Source organism: Rattus rattus, chromosome 2 (genome assembly GCF_011064425.1).
Source record: "Rattus rattus isolate New Zealand chromosome 2, Rrattus_CSIRO_v1, whole genome shotgun sequence".
Classification (NCBI taxonomy): domain Eukaryota; kingdom Metazoa; phylum Chordata; class Mammalia; order Rodentia; family Muridae; genus Rattus; species Rattus rattus.
The window spans coordinates 16223263-16248453 of NC_046155.1; the positions used below are offsets into that span (position 1 = coordinate 16223263).

General features: G+C 41.0%; 1 protein-coding gene across 1 annotated transcript in view; it reads left to right on the top strand.

Moving 5' to 3' along the window:
* Positions 1–25191, top strand: part of Gnaq (G protein subunit alpha q) — a 241284-nt gene that overhangs the window by 156392 nt on the left and 59701 nt on the right. Inside the window, exon 3 of the mRNA XM_032891682.1 lies at positions 22556–22710. Within this exon, the coding sequence (XP_032747573.1) occupies positions 22556–22710 (155 nt within the window). The remainder of the gene's footprint in view (positions 1–22555; positions 22711–25191) is intronic.

The following is a 25191-nucleotide window of genomic DNA, read 5'->3' on the forward strand; positions in this document are numbered from 1 at the left end:
CCCTTATGTAACGGGTCTGAGGTGAATCTGAGAGTGAAAAGCTCTGGGTTTTAGATGGCTTAAATCTGGTGACTAAGCCACTGCACAACCCTATTCATAAAGCATGTCCATAAATGGCTGCTCAGTTTATGCAGAAAAGAATCCACACTGTGGCCTGGAAGTTCATCTGCATTGTGTGTTCATTACATACCCAGTGTACTGCGAGGCCTTTATAGAGTGCCTCAGCTTGCACTTGGAAAAACCATTGCCAACATAAATGGCTTTGACACCACAGAGCAGATGCACTAAATGATCACAGGCCAGAGGTCCATCTCTGTCCCACTCTGCTCAGCTCAGCAGCCCTCTGCTGACTTTTCTACAGCAGGATTTGGAGCTGGTTTCCATCCACAGCTATACCACCACTCAATTACTTGGGAATCACTTGGGTGGACCTCCATGTGGAGAATAAGATAAATACCACTTAAATGGCCTTGAAATCATAGTGAAACAAACTAGCTATGTTAGAGTCTGTAGTTCTCAACTTAACCACTCACAGTAATTGGCTCTGTGCTCCATAGCCTCCTCTCTGTCCCTGGAACAGTTTCGTGGCCCTCCTTCCTGATGTTCTTTCTGTCTTCCTTAGAAAACCATTCTCCCAGACACCTGCAGCTCTCACCCCTCCCGCTTTGAAAGGGAAAAGATCATTTGCGTTGTTGCAGTGCCATGCTGGTGTTTAAGGATAAGGATATATTGATCTTGGGTAATGCCTAAAAACCCAGTTTTTAACTCTTTCAAGTTGTGTTATTAAAATTCTAATAATAAATAAAATAAAAACATACTGTACCACACATTCTCTAAGTATATTTTTCTTTTGCATATTTTTTTCAGTAGTAAAAGCTTTGCACTCAGTTATTTCAGTTACCTCATTCAGTAGGAGCAGAGAGCTAGGACTAGACAGAGTAGGGACAGAGGTCAGTATGAAGCCACTGGTGATGAGTTGCACTTTCACCTGGAATTCTGGAAACCTTCTGTAGCTACAGAAACTCATGATAGCATCACAAAGATGCATACATTCATCAGAGCATCCCAAAAGGCCACTTGCCTTGGGGCTATGTGTCTCCAGTGTTGGAAGAGGCTTGTCCTGCCAAGACAGAGCACCCTCAGACCCAGAGCTCTAGAAAGCACAGTTGCATGTGGTGACATCTGTTCTGTAAATCTGTGGTTTCTCCAGGAAGTTTTCAGCGGAGCGTCCCCCAAATTCAGCCATCAGAAATCAAAATTAACACTACACCCCACCCAGAAGTACATCTAAATTGACTTCATGAAAACTGGATTCATTTTCTTAGCCAAGGAGTGTTATTTTTTGATCCTGTTCCTTATGCTTGTACCAGTCTGGGGGATTGGTCCAATTATGGAAAAGGAGCTCACTGACGGTTCCAGTTCAGCTTTCCTCGTTGCTGTGTGGTTTCAAGGCCCGTACCTCAACAAGTATGGTAGAAGGTATCTCCCCAAAAATAGCTGTGGTGAGAACTCAGGAAAACTGGCGTGCCTCTTTCAGTGAGGGGGAAGGCAACAGAAGTCAGCTCATTACAATGTCTTGTGACAGAGAGCACCCCTTAAGAGAGTGTGATTTATTGAAAATGAAATACTCCAGGCCTCACAGTTGCTAATGGTTGCTACACCATATCTACCTGCAGAGAGCAGAGAAGGACATTCTCTTGTTAGCAACTTGGCATTTCAGGCAGAGCTTTCTGGTGACAGCAAAAGCAAGCCATGGTTTTGGCAGTAGAGGGCACTACCAACTTGAAACACACTGAGTGGCTTTTGCTTCACCAAGAAAACACTGATTATTCCTGACAGAAATTTACTAATGACTCGTCTTCCCTTTGTGTGGTAGGATAGAGTGTTTCACATAATAAAAGCTGTGAGATATGTCAGAAGAAATACCAAAAACCCTTAAAAAGATAGCACTATTTACATATTACTTGTTTCACTTACTTTGTTTATATGTTTAATATCTTAAAATACTAATTTATCAATGGTACAACTTTCATACATCTATAGCAAAGAAGGTAATGACTGTTGTAGATCCCAGAGTCTGGGATGCAACTAAGTTGGAGGCAAAGAGGGGAAAAATATTAGAATAAAACATAATGCCTTTTCCAGGAAATACACCTGAAAGAAGCATTTGTACCAAATTGCAGTGATTTTGAGAAGTTTGTGTGTGAAAATTGCAGAATGATGGTTGCTCTGTTGCCATTCAATTTAGTATGACCATGCTGTTTTAAATATATACTGAGAGCCTTGGGCTTTCTTCCCATTGCCCCTAGCAGCGCATGTCAGTGCAGAATGTGACCCCACAGTGAGATGCTGGGTAATTTTTTACTTGAAAGCTTCTAGCATCTGTTTTAACATCAGCCTCTTATCACAGAGCAATCAGGGTTCTCTAAGCTGTGTGCTGTATGTAGAATGGTGGTTCACCCCTCCCCCAATTTATTTTTCTTTTATAAGCCAGCATATCAACTCCCAGAGGGGCTAAATTATTACTGAACGTGTGTGTGTGCGCGCGCGCGCGTGTTCGTGTGTGTGCGCGCGTGTGCGTGTGTGTGTGCGTGTGTGTGTGTGTGTGTGTGTGTGTGTGTGTGTGTGTGTGTGTGTGTGTGTGTGTGTGTGTGTGTGTGTGTGTGTGTGTGTGTGTGGGTGTGTGTGTGTGTGTGTGTGTGTGCGCGCGCGTGTGTGTGTTGAAGCATGAATGCAGGAGGTGTGCTGCCTGGGCCTGTGTGCAGTGATGTGGGCCAAGCCACTGGCAGGACTCCTGTCCTCCTCCCCTCCTGGAGTGGTTCATGCAGTTCATGCTAATGTGCTCAGTGTCCAGTCTGCTCCTTCCCCTGCTTTCCTCAGCTTTCCTCTGATGCTTTCCATAAAGGGAAAGGACGAATAGGAATTAGGACCTAGAGCTGAAAGACAAAGAAAATGTCCCTGCCAACTGTAGGGTCAGCTCAAATAACATCTGCCCTAAAGCCTAAGACATTTTCTGACCTACCGTGTAGTGCCCCTAGTAGAAAGCTGGCAGTTTACCCTTTCAGGCTCAGGCGATGACCATTAAAACAGCCCCTCACTTTATAGTTGAGGTGGCCTGGATTGCACCAGCCCAGACCACCTGACTCAACAGTTCCCCTCCCTCAGCCTCCAAGGGCATTGAGCTACCATCCCCGTTCAGATTTTGTTTAACAATATGTCATTCAGACATAAGACCATCTTACCTGCACCAAAGGTACACTCAAGAACGAAATCGTTGTCAGTAGCTTTCCTCTACCAACCTACTTATATGTCGCCTTTTTTTTTTAAAGAAAGGAATTCTGTATTTAGAAGTATTAATATTGAAATCTTTTGTATCACTACAGTCTGTCTTTTAAAGTCATTTTCCACCCAGTCAATTTCTGAGTACGTTGTATATCCAGGATGCCTCAGGGATAAATGCAACTTTTTTTTAATGCAACATGGATCATTTCAGCATTTGCAGAGAAAAATGTCCACATTGCCAGACAGGAAAAATGAATTAAAGATGAGTCTCTGAGTCATTTGGAAAGGTTATACTCTCTAGTTGCTGGTGAAGAAAATAAAAGGCAAAGTTGAATGTACTCTTCTTAGAGATCTGCAGTGTTGGAACACGGACTACCATTGCAGCTTGACAGGGCATACTTCTGGCTCGGGGAAGCATTGGGGTCCTCATAGAACGTGTGTCTTTTTTAGTGATTTACCAGAAAGTTAAGAGCATAACTAGATAGTCTAGGCTGGCCCATGTCTCACTCTATAGCTGAGGCTGGCCCCAGATTATCATATCTGTACATCTGTCTCCCACGCACTTGGAATTATAGTCAGTTACCGTCATATCTAGCAGTAGTTATTTTTAAATAGTAAAGGATTATGCCCAGAACTAAGTAGACTTTTCACCTAAGTAAGTAGTGCCAGCCTAGTCATCCACACTGTGTCACACTACCCCTGGAGTTTCTCTAGTGCATGGAGCTTCCCTCAAGGTAGACAGTGGTGAAGCTTCCAGCTGAGCACACGGGAGTTTGCTGTGTTGCTGGGTCACAGGCAGCAGGCAGTGAGAAGTGTGACCCCCTTTGGGAAAATTGGTAATCCAGAAATCTAAAATCTAAAATATTCTGAAATTTGAAATTTTATAGGTATTAACATAGTGTTACAAGTGGAAAATTTCATGTCATAAAGCCTTTGTATTGAATGTATTTATTTTGTTAGTTCTTTGTTCACTTAAAAAATAATGGGTTTCATGGTGAATGACATTTTCCTTTGCTCACACCCTTTTTATTCCTGTCCCTTACCCTCTAGCCCCTGACCCCACTAGCCTTTTTCTTCTGTTGTCCCTTATATAATATTTAAACTTAGATTCTGCATGTGAGAAAAAACTTTCAATATTTTCTGTTTTCTCTTGATATTGCTCTCTGGTTCCTGCTTTAGACCATTTCCCATAATAGTCCCCTTTCCCACATAAACATGTACTTAAATGTAGATATGACAGTGATTGAAAGCACAGGAAATTAGTCTTTCTCAGTCTGGCTTATGTTGTGTAACATGAGGATCTCTAGTTCCATCAATTTTCCTCTTGCCATAAGATTAAAATTTTGTGTAAATTTGCTTTCTGCTCTGTGTATGGAATGCATATGAAAATGAATGAATTCTGTGAAGTAAAGAATCTGAGGGGAGGCAGGTTCTCACTATGTAGATCTGGCTGGCCTTTGAATTCTCTATGTAGACCACCCTGGCCTTGAATTCATAGAGATCCTCCTGCCTCAGGCTCCTCAGTGCTGGGATTAAAGGTGTGTATCACCTCACCAAGCTGAAGAATCTTGAACCAGAGTTAGCTTGGGAACCAACACCGCACTTCACTATCAAAGTCCTACTCCTCTCTCGAATGCCTCCCAAGATTGTCCACCTGGTAGCCCATGCCTTCTGGATACGGTTGAACAGTGTCAATGATTGACAAAGAACAGAAATCGTTACATTAGCTACTGTCATTAGGGTCTTTATTGTGTCCCAAAGCATATGTGTGAAAGGCTGAGCCCCCAGGGTAGCAGTGAGAGACAGGGGGACCTCTAGGAGGTGGAACACAGAGGACTAGAGGATTTCTGACCCATCTTGTTCTTTTTTTTATGCTGTCCAGTAATGGTTTCTGGGATTTGATCTGCCATCTACTCATGCCAAGATATCTTGTCCTGTCATGGGCCCATAGGAAGGGGGGCAATCTACCGTGGACTCTGTCAAACTCTGAGAGGCAAAATTAAAAATTATTGGTTTTCTCAAGAAATTGGCTGTAGTGAAAAAAAATCTTACTAACACAGCAGCCCTTCTGTGCTAATGAAGGATTATGTGATTAAAGCACTATATTCTATACAAATGATCAGTCAAGCCTGACTCTGACTTATGATTAACACATGGCTCCAAAGAGCAGTTATTATTGGTGAGCTGCTCTAGAAACTGGTGAAATACTACTGATCATCAGGGAGGTCCTGTGAGAAAAAGTGAACAGCCCTAGACCTAGAAATGGAGACTGTGGAGCAGGAATAGAAAAGAGCAGTGTGCAACCCCTGTGCATCTTGGGAAAGTTGTGCAGCTTGGGAGAGGGTGCACTGTAGTTTTAGAACATGTTTCTTGCTTTCATTTGTAAGAACTTACTGAGCATACACAGTAGTGATTTTTCTCTTCATTTTCATGTATACATTCACGCACCCCCCAACACCCACCCTGCTCCAACAGCCCCTTTCCCCCACTGCACCTGTTCCCTTTTGCTGTTTCCCACTCCTTCAGCAGCATATCCCTGCTTTTGCTGTCTCATCACATGGATTCACTACTCTTCTGTCTACTTTTCTCTTAAGGTTGTTTCCACCCTTCCTGGGATCCCTTTTCTGGTTTCATGGTTGTATACACATTTTAATGTGTGCATTCAAATATATATTTACACATATGTTGTTAGATGTTATAGTTGTGGATTTTAAAACTATATTCTGCATATGAGAGGAAGTGGGACTTTGTCTTTCTGCATCTGGCTTGTTTTGCTCAACCTGGTGATTTTCAGTTCTATCCGTCTTCCTAAAAAATACCTTATTTCGTTTTTCTGGATGACTATATAAAATTGTATCATATACATGTACCATATATTCTTTATTTATCCACTGACAGATTTCTAGGCTGGTTTCATTTTTTTGGCTGCTGTGAATAAACAAACAGTAAACATGGACATTCGATTGTCTCTTTAGGTGCAGATTTACAAGATGGTGTATGTGGTTCTATATGAGTTCTCTTTCCAGATCTTAGACTGGGTCTCTGTGCTGACTTCAGTATGTTCTTACTAAGAGTTTCCATTAAAACTCAGCTTTATCCCAGTAAAATGCTGGGGTTCTATTTTTGATATGCACTTTCATTGATTGATATTCAATTATAGAAGTAATATGGCTCTATGTAGATCCAGGAGCTACTTAACTATCCCTTATCAGAAGTCTAGCTAGGAAATAGTATTGTCAGTGTCAGAAAATGCTAGAAAAGCTCAATTTAGAAGACCTGGGTATGGTGATACATAGCTGTCACCCCATTATTCCAGAGGCCAAGACAAGGGGAGTTTTTGAGTTCTAGATCATCCTGGGCACCAAAACAAAAGTCATTTTAAAAATTAGACATTACTGACATTTCACTAGGCATAGAATGATACTGGTAATAAAGTGTCTCCTGTTTTGTTTTGTGTTTTGTTTTTTCTGTAACTCCTTAACTATTTCCAAAGAGCTCTCAAATTTTGTTTATGACTGATTTTTTTTAATGTTTCACCCCTCCCCAAAAGCCATTTTTTGATTAAGATGGCTTTAGCTATTTGGAATCTCACTATTTTTTCAGTTTAGGAGGAATTTAGCATATGCATATGAATTTTAAAATTAAAAACTGTATTATTTTAGAACTTGCACTTTGGTTCCAATGTTTTACTTTTGCCATCTTTTCCTGCCACTAAGTATGTGGAAATTTAAAAAAAATAGTATTTTTTAATACTAAATACTTTGGGGGGTGGTGAAACATTAAAAAAGAAATCAGTCATGAACACAATTTGAAAACTCTTTGGAATCTGGACCCTGAGAAACAGCTGTCATCACTATGTAGTCAAAATCACCCCGGTGACCAGAGGGCAATAATGATCCTTGTCTTTGCTGATGTAAGGATCATATTATGCTGCCTCAAGGATGGCGGGAAATAGGGGGGAAAAGGCCTTGCGTCCTTGACCTACCTTGTCACAAAAGAGTTCAGTTCTTAAAATGTTCTATAACTAAAAGTAAATGATCATAGAAAACATTGCTTTGAGATTGTAATTCTTCAAGCTCATGCATTTTAATTTGTAGCTCATCTATTTACCGACATGAAAAATAGAACATCAGAACATTTTTATGAGTTTTCTGGCTTTTATCTCCTTCCCATGTGATGGTAGTTTGTATATCGCCAGAATAAATAATAATGTAGTCTAGGAACATAATTTCTGCATTTTTTTCTATAGATAAAGAATTTACAACTAGGGCCTGGAGAGATGGCTCTGCAGTTAAGAGCAGTGACAAGACGCCAGGAAAACGAGTCCAATAGTTTTATGAGAGGAATATGACCCAGAGACCTTTAGGAGCCATGGGGATTTGCCTTTTAATTCTTTGAATTTTAATTCTAGATTTTGTGCCCCATATTTAAAAAGTGGCAAAGCATTAGAGGAGATCTACCTCTCTCCCTGAGGACAGGGGAGTAAAAGTACTGTAAATGTTACTCAGAGTCTGGGGTGAGTTTCAGTGTCTCCAGAGGCCGGGCTCTGACCTACATGTGCTCTCTCCTCAGTTACCCTGAGCAGAGGCACCGCAGGTTGGAGAGCACGTGATCTGGAGCCAGTGGAGAATTCCTTTACTGGGTAATGCATTCGGAGAGATTTGAGCTGGCAAGGGCAATTACATACAACTAGTTTAAGTCACATGAGACCCTGACACTCTTTGGAAGCTAGAGCAAAGGTATAGGTAGAGATGTCACGACTAGGCATCACCTACAACCCATCCGGTTTCCTTGCAGGTTTGCCTTTAGGAGCTGGGACTATCTCTGCCATCAAATGCCATTCCTACACCAATTCCCACGTCACACAAGCATCTCCACCAGCCTGGGGAAATCAAGGTGTTAGTGAGATTCAGCAGCAAAATCATATAGTGATCATGGACTGAGAGCTAATAATTCTCACATATTGTGAGTGGGTGTTTTCTGATGCCTGGAACACTGTCTAGTAGTTTTCCACCATGTTATTTTTAACTGAGGCTTTTTATAATACAGTGACACCAATTAATATTTTTCCACTTCCTGGTGACTAGCCGTCATAGATAGCATATTGAGAAGCAATATCAAAGACACAAGTGGGATTCTATATTCTATTGGTGGAAATGGATCCTGCTAATATATACTAGTGATAGAGCACAGATATAGTAGTAGGATGTGGACTTGTGTTAACAGTGTCTGAAGAGCTTCTGTATTAAGACTGTGGTATGAGAAAGAGAGGAGAAGAAAACATTTGAGGTGAAATATCTCTCTTTAGTCTTCGAATTATTGAAGTATCTACTTGACTACTAAAGTAATCAAACCTTTATGTTTTGATTTCCATACAAATCTTCATTAGGGTTCCAAAAGACTCTTCATAACTCTCTAAAAACAGAATTCTCAATTTTTCTTTGAATTCTGCCCCTTATGAACTACTCCCTCATCTCTTACTACAATAAACAGAACAATTTCTTCTCTCAATTGATTTGACTTTTAGTGGCAGCATGGAGCCTGGGTAGATTGTTAACTAGGAACAGTCCACATTTTCTTTAAAGCATATTTTCATTCATAAACACTCTTTTGCCTTTTGTTAAATTATGTTTGATAAAATGTTTGGTTTTGTGGTGTGAACTATTTTAATTATAAATGTCTGTCTGTATATGGATGCATGTGACAGCACACGTATACACATATGCAGATTTGCTCGCCCCTGCCTGTGGAGGCTAGAGGTTGATGTGTTGAGTCTCTGTCTTTGCCTTCCATTTTACTTCCTGAGGCAGGGTTCTGGCTGAAGCACAAAGATTGACCTAGTCTAGCTATCCAGCTTGCCCAGTTTGGGGGGATGGACTCCCCAAGTAGGCTAGGCTAGCCAGTGCCTAATTTCATCTTTCCAGCCTAGGAGTTAACACCACCACTCCCAACTTTTTTTTTTTTTTCTTAACATGACTTCTAGGGATTGACTAGGTCTTCTGTTAGCAAGGTAAGCACTCTACTGACTGAACTATATCTCTAACCTAGATTTTAAACAATTTTATAATTCTTATGACAGTAATTATGTAGTCTGGATTGAAGTTCACCATAAGAGAACACTTTAGCATAAATAAAGGGACATGGCAGGATATACTTAGCTGAGAAAGAGGAGGAAGGAAATAACTATGTCGGTTGGTTGTACTTTCTAAATACCATTATTCGTTTTTGATTCTTTCACCAGTTGTATACAGGATTTTTACAAATAATATATAAAATGTTTTAAATTACTTGTTTATATGAATGGGTGTCTTGTCTGCAGGTATATCTGTATGTCTGGTCCCTAAGAAGGTCAGAAGAAGGTAACATATCCCCTAGAATGAAAGTAACAGATGATTATTAGCTGCCCAGATCCTGTGGAAGAATGGACAGTTTTCGTAACCAGTGATCCATCTCTCCAGCCCCTCCACGAACTTTTAATTGAAACTTGTAGTCTGTCTTTGCTGCTCATGTTGATCAGCCATTCCTTCAGTTCAATGAAAGGGCTTGCAGTGTTTCTGTTGCACATGTGGGTTAAAGCTTTGCCAAGAGATTTACATCCACATTGTTGTAGTTGACTTGCTACCTCCCTTACTATACCTTCCTTCAGTTTTGACAGCAAAATCACATCACTATGGAAACATTTAAGTGCCTTTCAAGCTACTCTTCAGACTTCAAGTTTGGCTTTGAAGGGATAGAACATCTACCTTTAGGAAACTTGCCCGTATAGGCTGCTGCTTAGCATCTTGTCTTGGAACATGTGTACACAGAGGGAGTGTATTAGGAACGTGTGCCTGCATTTGGAAGCGAGTGGCTGCCATCTTTAAGTTATTCCATTCTAGGAGTAGTTTGCAGTACTTTTCCTCCCTGTTATTCACTGATATCAAGAGTCATGATGTTAGATAGTAGACTCTGTACATCACCTAACTGGTAAGCTCTACCTCTGCTTTTCCCACTGGATACTGGCTAGCACCATGATTCTCAAACAAGTAATTATGTCATAGTTGTTCCACACACTGTGTAAGATAAAATTTAATATTTTTCTCATTTGAAGATGAAATGCATAGATTATCTTCTTAAATTACTTTTTCCTGCTCAGCCTGGCTCTAGTTATCAGCTTCCTATCAAGGTCTAAGTGTAGACTACTAGTGTAGCATTAAATACCATGTCACAGAGCTGCACATGCTGATGCATGTCCTTCATCCCAACACTTAGGGAACAAAGGCAGGCACATCTATGTGTTTTAGGCCAGCCTAGTCTATGCAGTGAGCTCTGGGGCAGCCAAAGCTATATAGTAAGACCCTGTGGCAAGCAAATAAAAACTTAAAAAAAATCATGTTGAAAGACCCCCAGAGTGGGGAGACCCTCACTCAAGTCTCGCGACCCCCCAAAAATTCACACAAGACCATCCTTGCTGTAATCACATGAGGTTTATCGATAGGAACCAGTGCACTGAGGTCGAGACTCGTATTCCACGCAGGGGCAGTGGAGTTCAACCCTGAGAGGCTGGGAGAAGAGGTATTTAAAGGAAGAAACCACAAGCCAAGGGGGCAGGGATGGCGTCATTGGAAAGTGTGGAGAATACTAGTGAAAAATCACAAGGAGAAACTCTCTGTTTCTCAAAATTGTTTAACTTTATGGTCCACTAGTTCCTGGGAGAAGCTTCTTGCTGCTCAAGATTGTTCTCTAAGATTTATGGTCAGCTAGTTTCTGGGAGAAAGCTGTTGAGCCAGCCAATGTAATTACCCATTCTATAGCCCTAGGAGAGACTTCCTGGAACATACAATTCTGGGGCCTAACCTGTTTCTTTCTTCTGCTCTAAACCTGTGTCTGGGGGGTGGGGGGGGCAACCTTAAAACTTTTACCTTTCAATGTCATAGGGGACTTAATTTAGAGTCTCCAAGGGTATGATATCTCTGGTGTTTGCACAAGCACCCCTATTGATGCCAGGACTTTTCTGAGTTTGAGAAGCACTATTACCTTTCCTGAATAAGTATGGCCATTTTGTTAACTGGAAAGTCCCATTCAGTGGCCATGGCCTGAAACCTAACTAGCTGCCCTTCTTGCAAGCTTGAAGAGCCTACCAGCAGTAGATTTCACTACCTAGACTTCACTGAGACATCAGTCCTGTCTACCATTACTGCCTCTTTCTGTTGGACTTTGGGTTGCTGGTGGGATAGTGCTATAGCTGTGTTGAGAGGGCTACAAATTCCTGGAACTATGCACCATGGGGGAAATTTTGCTGAAATGAAGACAGTAGTTAGATGTGCTCTTGACCTTTATACTTTATTTATTGTGCAAAACAGGCAACATCAATTAAGAGTATTTGGGGCTCTTCATGTAAGGTAAACTAACACTGTTGTGAAGAAGCCCAGATACAGAATGCTCACTTCATAAAAACCTTACAGGGACAGGAAGGAGAAGAATCATAAACATTCATTATTGATACTATTGGTGAGAATTTCTTCCTTGCCTTATCTTTCCAACTCTGTTGCAGTTTTGACATGCAAGTAAGTAGAGTACCTTTTGAAGAAGATTAATAGCTTTATGACTACTAATTACTACGTATAGGATGGGTTGCTATTTAGCATTTAGTCATTAATGATATAATACCAATGTTAATTTTTCTTTTCAAAATCAAAATTATATCCTCATAGCAGCTGTCCTGTTTTTTGACCAGGGTTGCTAGGATCACTGGAGGAAAGCCCAGAACCTGTCTTATATGTATCTTTAGTGCCTGTGTACATTGTCGGTTAGCATTTTATCCTGGCTTGTGCTTTAATGCATACTCATAAGACCAGAACATCACAGCAACTATTCAACTAAATTACCAAGTTAGAAAAGGCACCTCAGAGCCTGGACAAGTTGTCAGGCCATCTCCAAATGCACCAGCAACCTAGCAGGGCCTCCATTTCTGAGTTAGAATATTTCTTCTGTCCAGCACTGTATTGTGTAGTCATACCCTCAGTCGTTAGATCTCATTTCTGGGCAAAAAGATCAGAAAGGAAGACACCTCAATTCTGTAGCACTAACATTGTTCTTGAATACGGAACTAATAACAGTCTGTGATCTAAAGTACTTTTCAGCATGGTTGAAATCTCTGTAGACAAATATGAACAGTGAGATAGCAGGATTTTTTTTCTCAACCTTTGAATATATTGTCATTTTTCTCACCATTAAAAAAAACTATACAATTTATGTGCTCTAAATCTTATGTTTTTGAGTGGGAAATTAAAAGGAAGAATGTTTTCATAGAATGGAGATTAACCTAGGTAAGTGGTAGGGACTTTTATTTTTATATATGCAGTTTTGAGCTTTGTGCTCACTTAATAATTTCCTCTTATTTACTCACTTTCCTCTTTTCTCTTATTTTTTTCTTTTTGAGTCTTCTGCCTTGGGTTGAAAGAGATTAATTTCTTCCATTCCCTGCTTTTTTCTAAAAGAGACCAGACATAGATGGTGTAGAAAGGTTGTTACTTCCTTCCTCCAAGCCAAGGAACTTATGATATAAAATGTATGTAAATTGTGCCCATAGGAACTACAGAAGGGGGAGAAGCAGTGCCCAAGTACTGTCCATTACACTACAGTCACAAGCTCACAGGCTGCTTCTGTCTGGGCTCATTGGAGTGATGGTGAAAATGCCATCAGTAACCCATGGTTGGCAGACAGCATGGTAATCCATGGCCAGCAGACAGCACAGAACCTATGGTGGGCAGACAGTACAGTAGGAAGGAAGCATCAGCTAAAATAGAAACCTAGCTAGGTGTGCACAGAGTATGTCTGTCATTACATCAGTCTGAGTCTCATGAGGGTAGTTCTAGTTGTTGTACTCCATATCCAGGGTTGTGTCACCAATCACTTTAGCTCTCCATGGAAGCTCAGAGAACTGAAGGCAGAGAACACATGTGTGTGCAGTATCTGCAAGACGTCATGAGTGTCTCCTGGGGTCTTAAAGTGCTGACTAGGTTGTGTCTTTGAAAACATGAATGCTACCACTGGGCTTTGGGTTTTTCTGGAGAGAAAAAAAATCATCTTTTTTGATCACTGTAAGTCAAGAAGTCTTAGTTTCAAAATAAGCCTAAAGTAATAACCTGTGGCACTGTAATTATCTTATGTAACTTACAAATGAGAACTGAACATGGAATAACAGCCACACATGTATGCACACCATAAAACAGAAAACACCTTTTAGTATAAGTCAGGCCCAAGATTCTGGAGATTACAAAGAAGGTAAAAATTATGCCAGCTCTGCCAGGGGTTGGCCACTTGTCCAGAGGGAGGAGAGGCGGCTGAGCAAGTGACCTGCAGTGCATCAGCCTGTGCACGACACAGTCAGTCATCAGCCTGTGCACAACACAGTCAGTCATCAGCCTGTGCACAACACAGTCAGTCATCAGCCTGTGCACAACACAGTCAGTCATCAGCCTGTGTACAACATAGTCAAGGGTTTTTAAATTATGTCTTCTCCTATTGGTCATACAAACAGCTTCTTACCTTCTTGGAACGCAAAGTATATTGGGTTTTAGAGTTTATTAAGAGACGTAATACATCTTGGATTTTGTTTGTGTGTTTGTTTTGGGGTAGGGTATGTTCGTGTAAAATTTCTGAGTTTTAAATGTTGATGATTTTAAAAATGTAGCCTAAGTATTTGTGCAGGCAGTGGTCTCCCTTCTGGGTTTCACTCCAAGTCTCCATACATAGGTTGCTGAGTTCTAGCTCCTGCCTGTTGTTCTGTGTCCCACTAGTTTAGTTCTGGCCTAGTTTTTCATTTTCAATGAAGCATTCCTTGAACTTGCTCACATGTTTTCTTGGCAAACATTGGACTGTCCTGTGATTTCTAATATCCTACAGTCTCCACCGAGCCTTTATCTCCATAGCCTTGTGTGGGCCCTCTTGGAGTCTCCTTGCTAGGACTCAGTTCTGCCTCACATTGCCTTCCTCAGCAGTTTGCCGGAACCTTGGCACAAGCATCCACGACTCTCTTGCTCCTGTAACTTACATGCCTGCAAAATCAGAGCCAATGTTAACAGTGCCAAATTCTCACGCTGCCTTATAGTCTGGGCTTCTTGGACCACAGCTCCACTGTATTCTGTGCACCTGTATGTCTGAGACTGGGAAAACACTTTCCCAGGCACCAGTCTCTAGCAGGCGCTATCATCTTAGACATTCTCCTTTCCAAATGGATTTTCAGTGTTAAACCCTGGACAAAGGGATGTCTTATCCTCAGAGAACCTTAACCACAACATAACCAAACTTTCAGTCCTTCTGCCACAAATTGCACATTGCTCCTTACTTTAGCTCTTTTCTCACTGTAAATCTGTCTACATGCAGAAACCAGTTACTATAGCCTATAGCCCACTTCCCGGTATCTACCTACACATCTGAAACCTCATAACTGGGCTTTAAAGTTTGCATCTTTATCATTCAGTCTCCCACGATCCCAACAAAATAGCCCATTAAGCTCTGTTTGGAGCCTCTTTAGACTTCTCTGATAAACTTAGCTCCAATTCTGGAAACTTTCCCCACAAACAAGTCAAACAAGGCCATGTGATCAGGTAGTTAAATGCCAGGGCTTTGCTTTGGCTTCCTCTCAGCTCCCAGTATGTCCTCCAAGTGAGATACAGAACAGTGTATCCTTCAGAATGATGAGTGTGGGACACTCTTAAAGGTGAAAGTGGGCAATGACCAGAGGTGCCATTGCAAAGGAAAGCACTCTCACACAGTGGGAGAGACAATGTGAGACCAGAGAGATACTGTGCCGTTCCATTAAGGAAGATTTGATATATTCTTTTCTTCTATCTGTAACAGACAGCTTTCCTGGGAGGCATTTTCCTGTTCATGCCACAGTGAGGCTTGTTTGGATTAACTCCTAAGGGAAGGTGTAATAATCTGTCCTCTTCTTTGCCAGAAAACCTCTGGTGAGTTGGTAATCGTTCACTGTTTAGAGTAGTTTGGATGCTGTTACTTACCAAGGTTAAGTACTCTTTCTTTCTTAGAGCTTAACACAGCCTTTCTGCCTGATCCCCTTCCCTTTCAAGTAATATTATCAGTCCAGTCAAGCTGACTGTGACAGTTAACCATCACAGTAAAAAAGGAAACGTTTACTTTTTAAGAAATATGGTTTGAAATATTTCAAGTGTACAGATTTTATTAAATCATATCAGAATAATAAAACTTACTTTCTGATCCATCAATAAATAAATCTTTCAGATACACACCACTCAGGTGTTACAGTATAGACCATAGCTATTATCTGTTCTCTGTAAAAATGTACAGTGACTTTTAATAGCTGACTCAACTCATCTTTTTGAAATTTGAATTCTTAAGATTAACAGTTCTTTGTTTTGAAAACATGCCTGGGTAAAGTGAGAATTCTCTTTTCTCTTTTTGCTGTTGAGATCCATTGCTCTTTGAAGGGTAGAGATGGGCTATTCCCTTGTCTCCCTTGTTCCCTTGTTTACTGATGAACACTTTCTTGTTCTTTCAGCTCTGAGACAGTAAACCATTCACTTTGAATTCTCCCAAAGAGTTTTAACTGAAATTTCACTGGCTATATTTCACATGGAAAATTATAGAAATAATCTACCCCCTCTTCAGGGCCCTGGGGATGCTTGGGGGTGAGGTGGGAATTCGGTAGCATTTTTATTGTTTGTTTCTGTTTTGCTGGTTTGTTTGTTAGTTAATGGGGAAAACTTTGTTCAGGGCAATATGCTTGTCTGTTTTGTCTTTCTGTTGTCAAGCAAAATAATATCCCAAGCCAATAACAACATACTTGGCTGGCTAATAAGATTTTAGGAGCACAGACATTACAATGACTAAAGTGATTAGATTTTTTTTAAACCTAGTATTAGGAAATGAACCACATGTCATGTAATCTTGGAAATGACAAAGGTGCATCCTATCCTGAAGTGGAATTGACCTCTCTGCGGAACAGGGAGTTGTTCATTTGTACTCCCCTCCCACTTTGTTGTTGGGGGTGGGGGCATTTCTCACTAGTCCCTGCCTTCAAAGTCTGAACCACTAGTGCTGCAGCCCTGTAGCCCTGTCAGCAAACAGCAGGGAAGGGGAAGGGAAGGGAAGGGCAGCATTTCTATGGGGAAGTCTGCCATATCTCTAAGCCTTGAGCCCTGAATTTGCAAGTGTTTCTTCAGTGGAGTTTTAAGTTTTGGGCCACAAATATCTGCTCTGCTTCCAGTGACCACAGCCAGCATGCCTGTCCTTTCAGAACACAGTGTGTCAGATAGCTACTAAGATTCAAGTAATTGGTGTTCCCCAAGTAGTCCTTGAAAGCAGCTGTATAGCCAGTGCCTAGCCATTTTGAATCTTGATGAATATTACGTGTCTTCAGAAGTCTCCCTTTCCATTTTCTTTATTGTCATGACTTTGTATATCTGAAGATAACTGTTCATAATGCATGAGCCATAATGGGACATCTCCATCATAACCAGAAGTATGATCAAGTACCCAGTCACCATCTTCTACCCAAAGGTCTGAGGTTGAGATGTTCTCTCCTCGAATCTTATAATTGCAGCAGACATTGTGTTCTTGGAAGCTGCCTGCCTGTTTGTTATTCAGTTATTCAAGTGTCTGACCTGTGTCTTCATTACTGATATGATAACGGTACAGCCAAACACAAAACCAGCAAAGGATAAACAAACAACTAACAGACGTGTTACATGGAAAATTATACTAGTAGGGTGGAAAATGCAAAAGACCATTGTAAATGGTAAGAAGCAGTCTAATGTGTGTTAGGTAGACAAGTACAGGTTACAAAGCATCCAAGTCAGAAAGGTGTTCCCTGGAAGGCAGCATGCCTCATAGTCAGTGACTGCTTTGACAAGTACCAAAGTGAACGTTAAAAGTGAAAATCTAATAATGCTAGAGTGGACACTTAATAATGTTAACTGATTAATGCAATAGAGTAGAATATGGCTCTTAAAACCTTATTTGAGAGTTTCTGGTAACAATATTTTGTATAACATAAAATTTCTACTTTATCAGTCCTTAGTGCAGTAACTGACATGCAAGAGACAAGTACCTATTGAAAAAAGTAAATTCTTAGTAAAAAAAGTAATTGTTTTTAAATCCCCTAACATTTCATAACCATTCTAAAACTTATAGCGAAATCTTATTTCATGACGCCTCTTTTTCTGCTAGCCCACTGCAAATTGTCCGCATTATAGATGAGAACACTAGACTCGAGGAAGGTAATCTGCCCTAGGGCAGAAGGCTGTGTTTGAAAGAGTTAAAGTTGAAACCCAGTTTGATCTCAGGTTATTACTCACTTTCCTTCTTTTTGCTGCTGCTGGTGATCCGTGTGCTGCTTGAGGAGACACTTCATAGTCTACATCTAATATGAGGACTAAGAAGGACATGGTAGCTGGACTTGGAAAAGCAAGCATCCTGCCACAGAGGGGTTTGACACTGGGGCTCTAATCTTTGCTGGGTGCTTCAAGGGCCTTCTCATGTAGTAACTTGTTTGGTTGAGCTGACAGGTGAATTAAAAGCATGGAGAGGTGTTTCTATGTGAGTGAGCCATTCATTCATGACGCTAGCCAACAGCGGCTTAGTATGACTGTCTTCTCTGTCTGCCTGGTGACAGCCATAAAGATATGCAATGGGAACTGTGTATACAGAGTGCCCTAAAAAGAAGGTGTCAGCTGTCCAGCTGCAGAGCCAGGAGGCAAAGCCTCTTAGTAATGAGTTTCTTCATGTTTTCTTCAGGGTATCTGCAAGTGAGTCAGTATCCAGTGAGCTTCCAGAATGGTTTGCATTTGAGCCAAAGGAAACTTGAAAGTCTTGCCTGAGGTCACAGGGACTCATCGTACATGTGCCGTGGCTCCCCATGCTGATCTTAGCCTTAGCCTTCGAGTTTACTCAGAGCTCTAGGTGTGAGCCCTGCCTTTAGAGTAGCAGGTACTATCATTATTGTAAGCTAACATCATGGGAGGCCGGGGGATCTGGAAACACGTTTAGAAGATGTTTTAACAGCTTATACAAGGCCATCCTCAGCTGGCACAAGTGGAGGTGGGTTTGTAGCATAAGCTGCTTCCTTTAAGCAGAAAACCAAACCAACCAATAAGTCACTAGGATATGTTTTGTTTGCAGGTTTGTTGTGAGTTGCTGCTGCTGCTGTTGTTATTTAAGATTCAAATGTCAAAGGAAATAAGCAACAAGGGGACAAAATAAAGGATGGTGTGACCCTCTGTTGAGAATTCATTTTAATTCTGGTTGATTGAGGTTCCTGCCATTTGTGATTCAGAGTACATATTTGTTATGGGTTTCCTTCAACCAGCGCTCACTGTTTGTGTCTGAATGCTCTCAGTAAGTGTGGAAGTTACCTTTTGAGTTTCCACTTCTGGAGTGTAGGAACTAGAATAGCCTGAAGCTGTCTAGAGCACATAATGACAGCATTGACTATGAAGCATTTTTGTTTCATCTGAACTCTTGCCTTCAGTGGGCAGAGTGAGACCTGCTGTGGGTAGGTTCTCTGTTCCACTTTTCCTCTGCAGATACAAGCAGAGAAATATCAATAGGTAAGATTTACCAGCATTACATTGGTGCATCTTGTGGTTTCCCTGTGGTCTTCCCCAGAATTCTGCCAGAGGTCCTGAAAATGGCTAACTGCTTCTCACAGTGTGCTGCTTGCTCTTGCCACCAGATCATGCGAGCACTGGTATGCTCAATTAAAGAGATTGGATTTTACATTTTGTTTGCAAAGTGAGCTCATTTTGCTTTTCTATGCAATATTCTAAATAGAGGAGTCAATTCTAATTTAACTTATTATATTATTAGAAGCTCCTTCTTTTCTTTTCATGATAGCCTTTTAACATTAATAATTGTTTAGCATCATTACTTACAGTTTTTACTATTTCACAATTGATGGGCAAATGGATTAAAGGTTCTAACTTACCTTCCTACTTTAACATACTAAAATATTTTTATGTTGAGAATATTTTTACAAAAACAATGAGGATTACGTTTACAATGGGACATTTATATCAACACTTTTTAATCCTATGCATATTTTGTAAAACACCATCAAACTTAGAGAACTTTCACTGCAAACTTTTGCATACATGTAAATTATACTTGGTTATATTTGAATCTGAGCTGGGAGGTAATAAAAGTACCTTGGAAATTCTGTTCTGCATGAAGGCAGCATGGGCTTGGCGTGTGTGTGGAGGTGATATTCTTCTGTAGATGCTGCAGAGAGACATCTGAGTTGCAGGGTCATGGCAGTGACAGAAATCTTGGGACTTTCCAGATAGAGGTTTGCTTGGATAGCTCTGTTTTTGCAGTTGAAAGGAGACATGTTTTTATCTGTTGTGCGTGCATTCACATTTTCCCTCAGATATACAAGCTTCATCTCCTGCCAGCAGACTCCTCTCTTCTCTTTGATCCTCATTTGGCCTCTCAGTCCACACTGCATTTCCTCACTCATGTGCAGACTTCATTCTGTTGTTAGCTAAAACTGAATCCTTCCTTGCTGAACGCCGTGCGCAAAAAGGGGCAGCGCTGGGACTGGAGCGATGGCTCAGTACTTGTAAGTTATTGCTCTTCTTAAGAGGACCCACCTCGTGGCTCATGGCTGGCTGTAGCCAGGGAATTCAGAACCATTTTATAGCCTATAAAATGCCTTCACAACAGGCACGCATGTGAAGGAACCGACATGTGGACAGAATAAATAAAATAAACATGTATTTTTTAGCAAGAGGGACAGTATCAAGATCCTTTAATATTTATATATTGTGGTATATTTACAGTTATACTGTTCATGCCAAGAGGAGGTCTCTGTTGTTTTGGACCAATTATCTTGCCTTATAGACAAGAACAATTAGTTTTTAAACAACTCTTTTTTTTTTTTCCGGAGCTGGGGATCGAACCCAGGGCCTTGCGCATGCTAGGCAAGTGCTCTACCGCTGAGCTAAATCCCCAACCCCAAGAACAATTAGTTTTAACAGCAAAAGTAGTTTCTGCTGCAGGTGGCCCTGTGGCTAAAATCAGAACCAAAAATTAGCTGTTTTGATTTACAGCACTGTTTTGTTTCTATTCTTCTGCCCATCTGTGTGTGGGCAAGCGCTTCTACTAAATATTAGCACCCTAACGATCTGAACCTGTCTTTGAACTTTCATGTTATGGTAAAATGATACTAACTATATTATGCTGTAATTTTGAGAAACTGGGTGGGAAGATTTCCTTGAAACTATGGCTTGTAGGTACTTATCATATCCATATCTATAGGTAGGTAGGTAGGTAGGTAGACAGACAGACAGACAGACACAGACAGATTGATTACATACATACATACATACATACATACATACATACATACATACATACATAGTAGACAGAGTTATAGACATAGATGATACATACGTACATACTAGACAAATAGAGGGATGGATGGATGGATGGATGGATGGATGGATGGATGGATGGATGGATGGATGGATGGGGAGCAGAGGAGCTCCAGAAAAATGAGAACTTTGTGGTCAAGCTCCTTTCATCACTATGTAGTCTAGAACTGAGGTTAGCTAAGACATAATCAGCATAGATTAGAATGCTGACAGTTCATTGTTCAAAGTACACAAAAATCACCTTTTTTTCCAGTTGGAGAGGAAAATCATTATGGCCAACCTATGTCAGTGGTTCTCAACCTATAGGTTGTAACCCCTTTGGGGATTGAACAACTTTCATAGGACTCACCTAAGACCATCAGAAAACATAGATATTTACATTGTGGTTTATAGCAATATTGCAGTTATGAAGTAGCAACAAAAATAATGTTATGGTGGGGTCACCACACTGTGAGGAACTGTATTAAAGGGTCTCTGTGTTAGGAAGGTGGAGAATCATTGCTGTACGCGATGACATTTGGCATAGCCTCTGAGCAGAAGCTCTTTGAAAAGGCCTTCTGGACAGGAAGATTAGCCTCGGAAAGAACTGTGGGAGGTAGGCTCCACCTCAAATAGGATGCAGGATTTTAGGCTGCTGAAGATGCCATTGTATTGCCTAAACTGGGACTGAATGCAAAATGAGACTGCAGGGATCTGCTTCCACAGTGTAGAGACAGATCCAAGCTAGGGCATTTCAGTGGCTGGAGCCAATTGTCTTGGTTAAAGCAGAACTGACAACAAAGGGGGTTTAAATTTCAAATATGTGGAACTACCTAAAGTCTAAATCAAAATTAGTTATTATTGCAAAAAGGCCCTTTCTACTTGAAGACAGATCCAGACAGGACACCATTGATGGTTGCATTATTAACATTGTTTATGCTTAATACTAGATGAAAGGATTTGGCCATAATGTAATCATGATAACTATTAAAATAACCTTGTTGAGAATTTTTTTGGTACAAAATCAGAATTTTTTCAGTAATTATTAGCTATCTGCCTCCAATTTCCAAATTAACTAGTTACTATATTTACATTTGTTTGTATACTAGTTATGTATGTCTAATTTACACATATCACATTTACTGAAGCCTATTTTGATTAGTGTCATTAAACAATATAGTGTTCTGGCTACTTTGAAAAATGAAATTTGTTAATAAAATATAAAACTTATTTTAATATTGTTGATTATTAATTATCTGTGTCTTTTTCGTGCTAAGTATATTATACTGAAAAATAGCAAAGCTCTACTTGATTACTAGAAAAGTGGAATGGGTTCCTCAACTTGATAACTTAGAGATGGCAGATATCAATATTTTGAAACATGGGGTATGCTGGACTGGAGAATTACTGCAGCTAAATCATTAAATGGTTCTTTTGGTGGTTTTATATCCATCTGTAAGTGAATTGCAAGGGCCACTCTTACTTGAGGCCCCTGAACTGCTGCTGGTAACAGTTCTCAGAGGCTGAGGACAACACAGTGTGATTATAACAAGTTGTCAGAGTGGAGGGGTTATGATAATCAGTTAACACATGGGCCTCCCTCCATAGCAGGGTACCCCTCCATAGCAGGGTACCCCTCCATAGCAGGGTACCGCCGCTGTCTTGGTGAAAGAGTGTATTCCTTCTGATAAGCTTTAGCTTCAGATTTCCTTTAGAGGGGATGGTTTAAGGTGGGGTTCTCTCTATGGAGAAGAAATATGAAGACATTATTATGAGCCAGTTTGAAAACCAGTCTATGAAGATATCTCTTGAATTGTACACAGTATAAAGTATGAGTCAAAGACTCAGTAAAGCAATGCAGAATATTCAAACAGCTGCTGGTTTTGTTTCTTAAACAGGCTCATGCACAATTGGTTCGAGAGGTTGATGTGGAGAAGGTGTCTGCTTTTGAGAATCCATATGTAGACGCAATAAAGAGCTTGTGGAATGATCCTGGAATCCAGGAATGCTACGATAGACGGCGAGAATATCAGTTATCTGACTCTACCAAATAGTGAGTATCTGCACATCAGGCCCGAGAAATGTACTTCCTGGGAATGTGCTCTGTGGCATTTGTAACAGTGTGATCTGTTCTGCATATGTGTTCGTGTGTCGTGTGTCAAACTCCTAAGTGTAGGTGTAATCATAAGGTACTAAGGTCATATTGGGGACAGTATTTCTGGATGTGTGCCTTGTTTGTCTTTGGTTTGGTTTGGTTTTGTCTTTTGGAGAAGTTGCAAGTATCCCAGGCTGACTTTGAACTCCCTGTACTCCTGTCTTCAACAGTGGAGTACTGTGGTAACAGGCACATCACCATGCCAGCCATTCCTGAGGCTCAGACTGCATGCATAGTAGGCAAGTATTCTGCCAGTTCACACCCCAGGTCTGAGTATTTTTCACTGAGTTTTTACTAAAAAAAAAAAAAAAAAAGATGACCTAGTGATTTGATTTGCATCACCGCTTTTCTCCTTCAAATTGGAGCCAGTGACCCACAAAACCCACACACCATTGTGTCTTTATTTAGATTTTTTTATTTTGTTTTTGTTGTTGTTGTTGTTGTTGTGCTTTTGCTTTTGTTTTTTTAACTTGCCATAAGCCCTGGAACATAACTGAAAAAGTACCTCCATCATGTCAGCCTATTGCAAGCCTGTGAGGAGGCGTTTTCTTAACTGATGTGGACAGTGCCACCTCTAGACTGGTGATCTTGGGTGCTGTAAGGAAGCAGGGTGAGCAAACTATGGAACCCATACCAGGAAGGTGTATTCCTCTGTGGCTTTGCTGCAGTTCCTGCCCTGCTTGAATTCCACCATTCAGGGAGGTACTGTGACCTGGAAATGTAAGATGTAATAAACCCTTTCCCTCCCACGTTGCATTTAGCCATGATCTTTATCACAGGAAGGCGACCCTGTAGGAGGACCAGCAGTCTCAACTAACCTGGACCCCCAAGACCTCTCAGACACTGAGCCACCAACCAGGCAGCACACACCCGCTGAGATGAGGCCCCCAACACATACACAGCAGAGGACTGCTGGGTCTGGACTCGGTCAGAGAAGACGCACCCAACCCTCAGGAGACTGGAGGCCCCAGGGAGTGGGGAGGTCTAGTAGGGTGGGGTGGGGGATGGGGACATCCTCTTGGAGACAGAGTGTGAACATGGAGGGTGGACCTGGAGGGGGATAAAGTCTGGACTGTTAAGAAAGATTAAAGAATAAATAAAAAAAAGAAAACAAGCAAAGTAAAAAATTCTGATCTTAGTATTGGCAACAGAATAAATAAATTAGAAATGACAAGGAAAAGTGTGTTTGATCATGGCTTCTGAAAACATAAAGACTTCCTAATTTCCAATTCTTAGACCTTGTCAACTTTCAAAGGATGATTATTGATAGATGAGTTTTCTTTTTCAGGGAAACTGTGAATTTTAATTTTGCATGCATTCCAGAATTACTGTGTGAGCTGCCAGTTAATCTCACATACCTGGAAAGATTTGCATCCAAGAGAGATCTCTTAATTCTGTCTTCAAATGTCTATAACACAAATGAAGGTCACCATGGGGTTAATATAATCAATGTAGCCAGGAATCTAGATAGCTAAGATCTGAAACAAAATGTGGGGTGTTTGTTTTGCATTTTTTAGTTATCTAGCCGAATTTCCATCTACATTATTTACGTTGATATGCCGTTAGTCTCTTACTTTGGTTCTGGTCAGAACAGGAAAGCCTTAAGCCTGTCCCTGTTGTGAACAACAGTGCACAAGGGTAGGCCTTGGAACAAGCTGAGGGCCTGAGTGGCTGGTTGGTGTTCCTCGGCAGTACTTGGAAGGCCCGGGATTATCTGTTCTTTTCACCTTTCTAGACATTCGCATAAGATACATTATGGCTCAGCATAGAAATGTGGCCTGAATAACATACTTTGATATTATCTGCTAAGTTTGAGTCATGTAATTCCAGACTGACAGCAAGATTTCATCTGTCCTGTTTTACATGTGCTCCAGTATGGGCATCATCTAACTTCCATTGTTACTATCTGTCCTTCCCATCCCATCTTTCTCCCACATCAACCTTCGGGTTTGGGGTCTGTTACTCTCTGCTGACCTTCTTCCCCCTTCCAGCTGCCCCGCCCACCACTCTCTTCCCCCCTCTTCATCTCTAGTTGTCAGTCTCTGTAAGTTGAGTACATAGATGGAAAACACGCATTTATTCCTTGTCTATTGCAAATCCTGCCTCCTCTACCTTTCACCAGCTGTCTGTTTTTTACTTCCTGCCTCCTCTGTCCTTCTGTTTCCTTTGCCGTTTCAGATTTCATCAGTGCCCCATGTTTATCCACCTCCCCTCTTCCTGTCCTTTATATTGTTTGCTCCTCCACCCTCACTGTGACTCTCCTCTCTGCTTCTCCTTTAACTCCCTTCTGCCTTGCACTTTGCTAGCAGGCTCCTGTGTCAGAATAATGCTCCATGGCTCTACCCTTTCCTTCTCCCCACCCCCTTCTTCCCCTTTCCC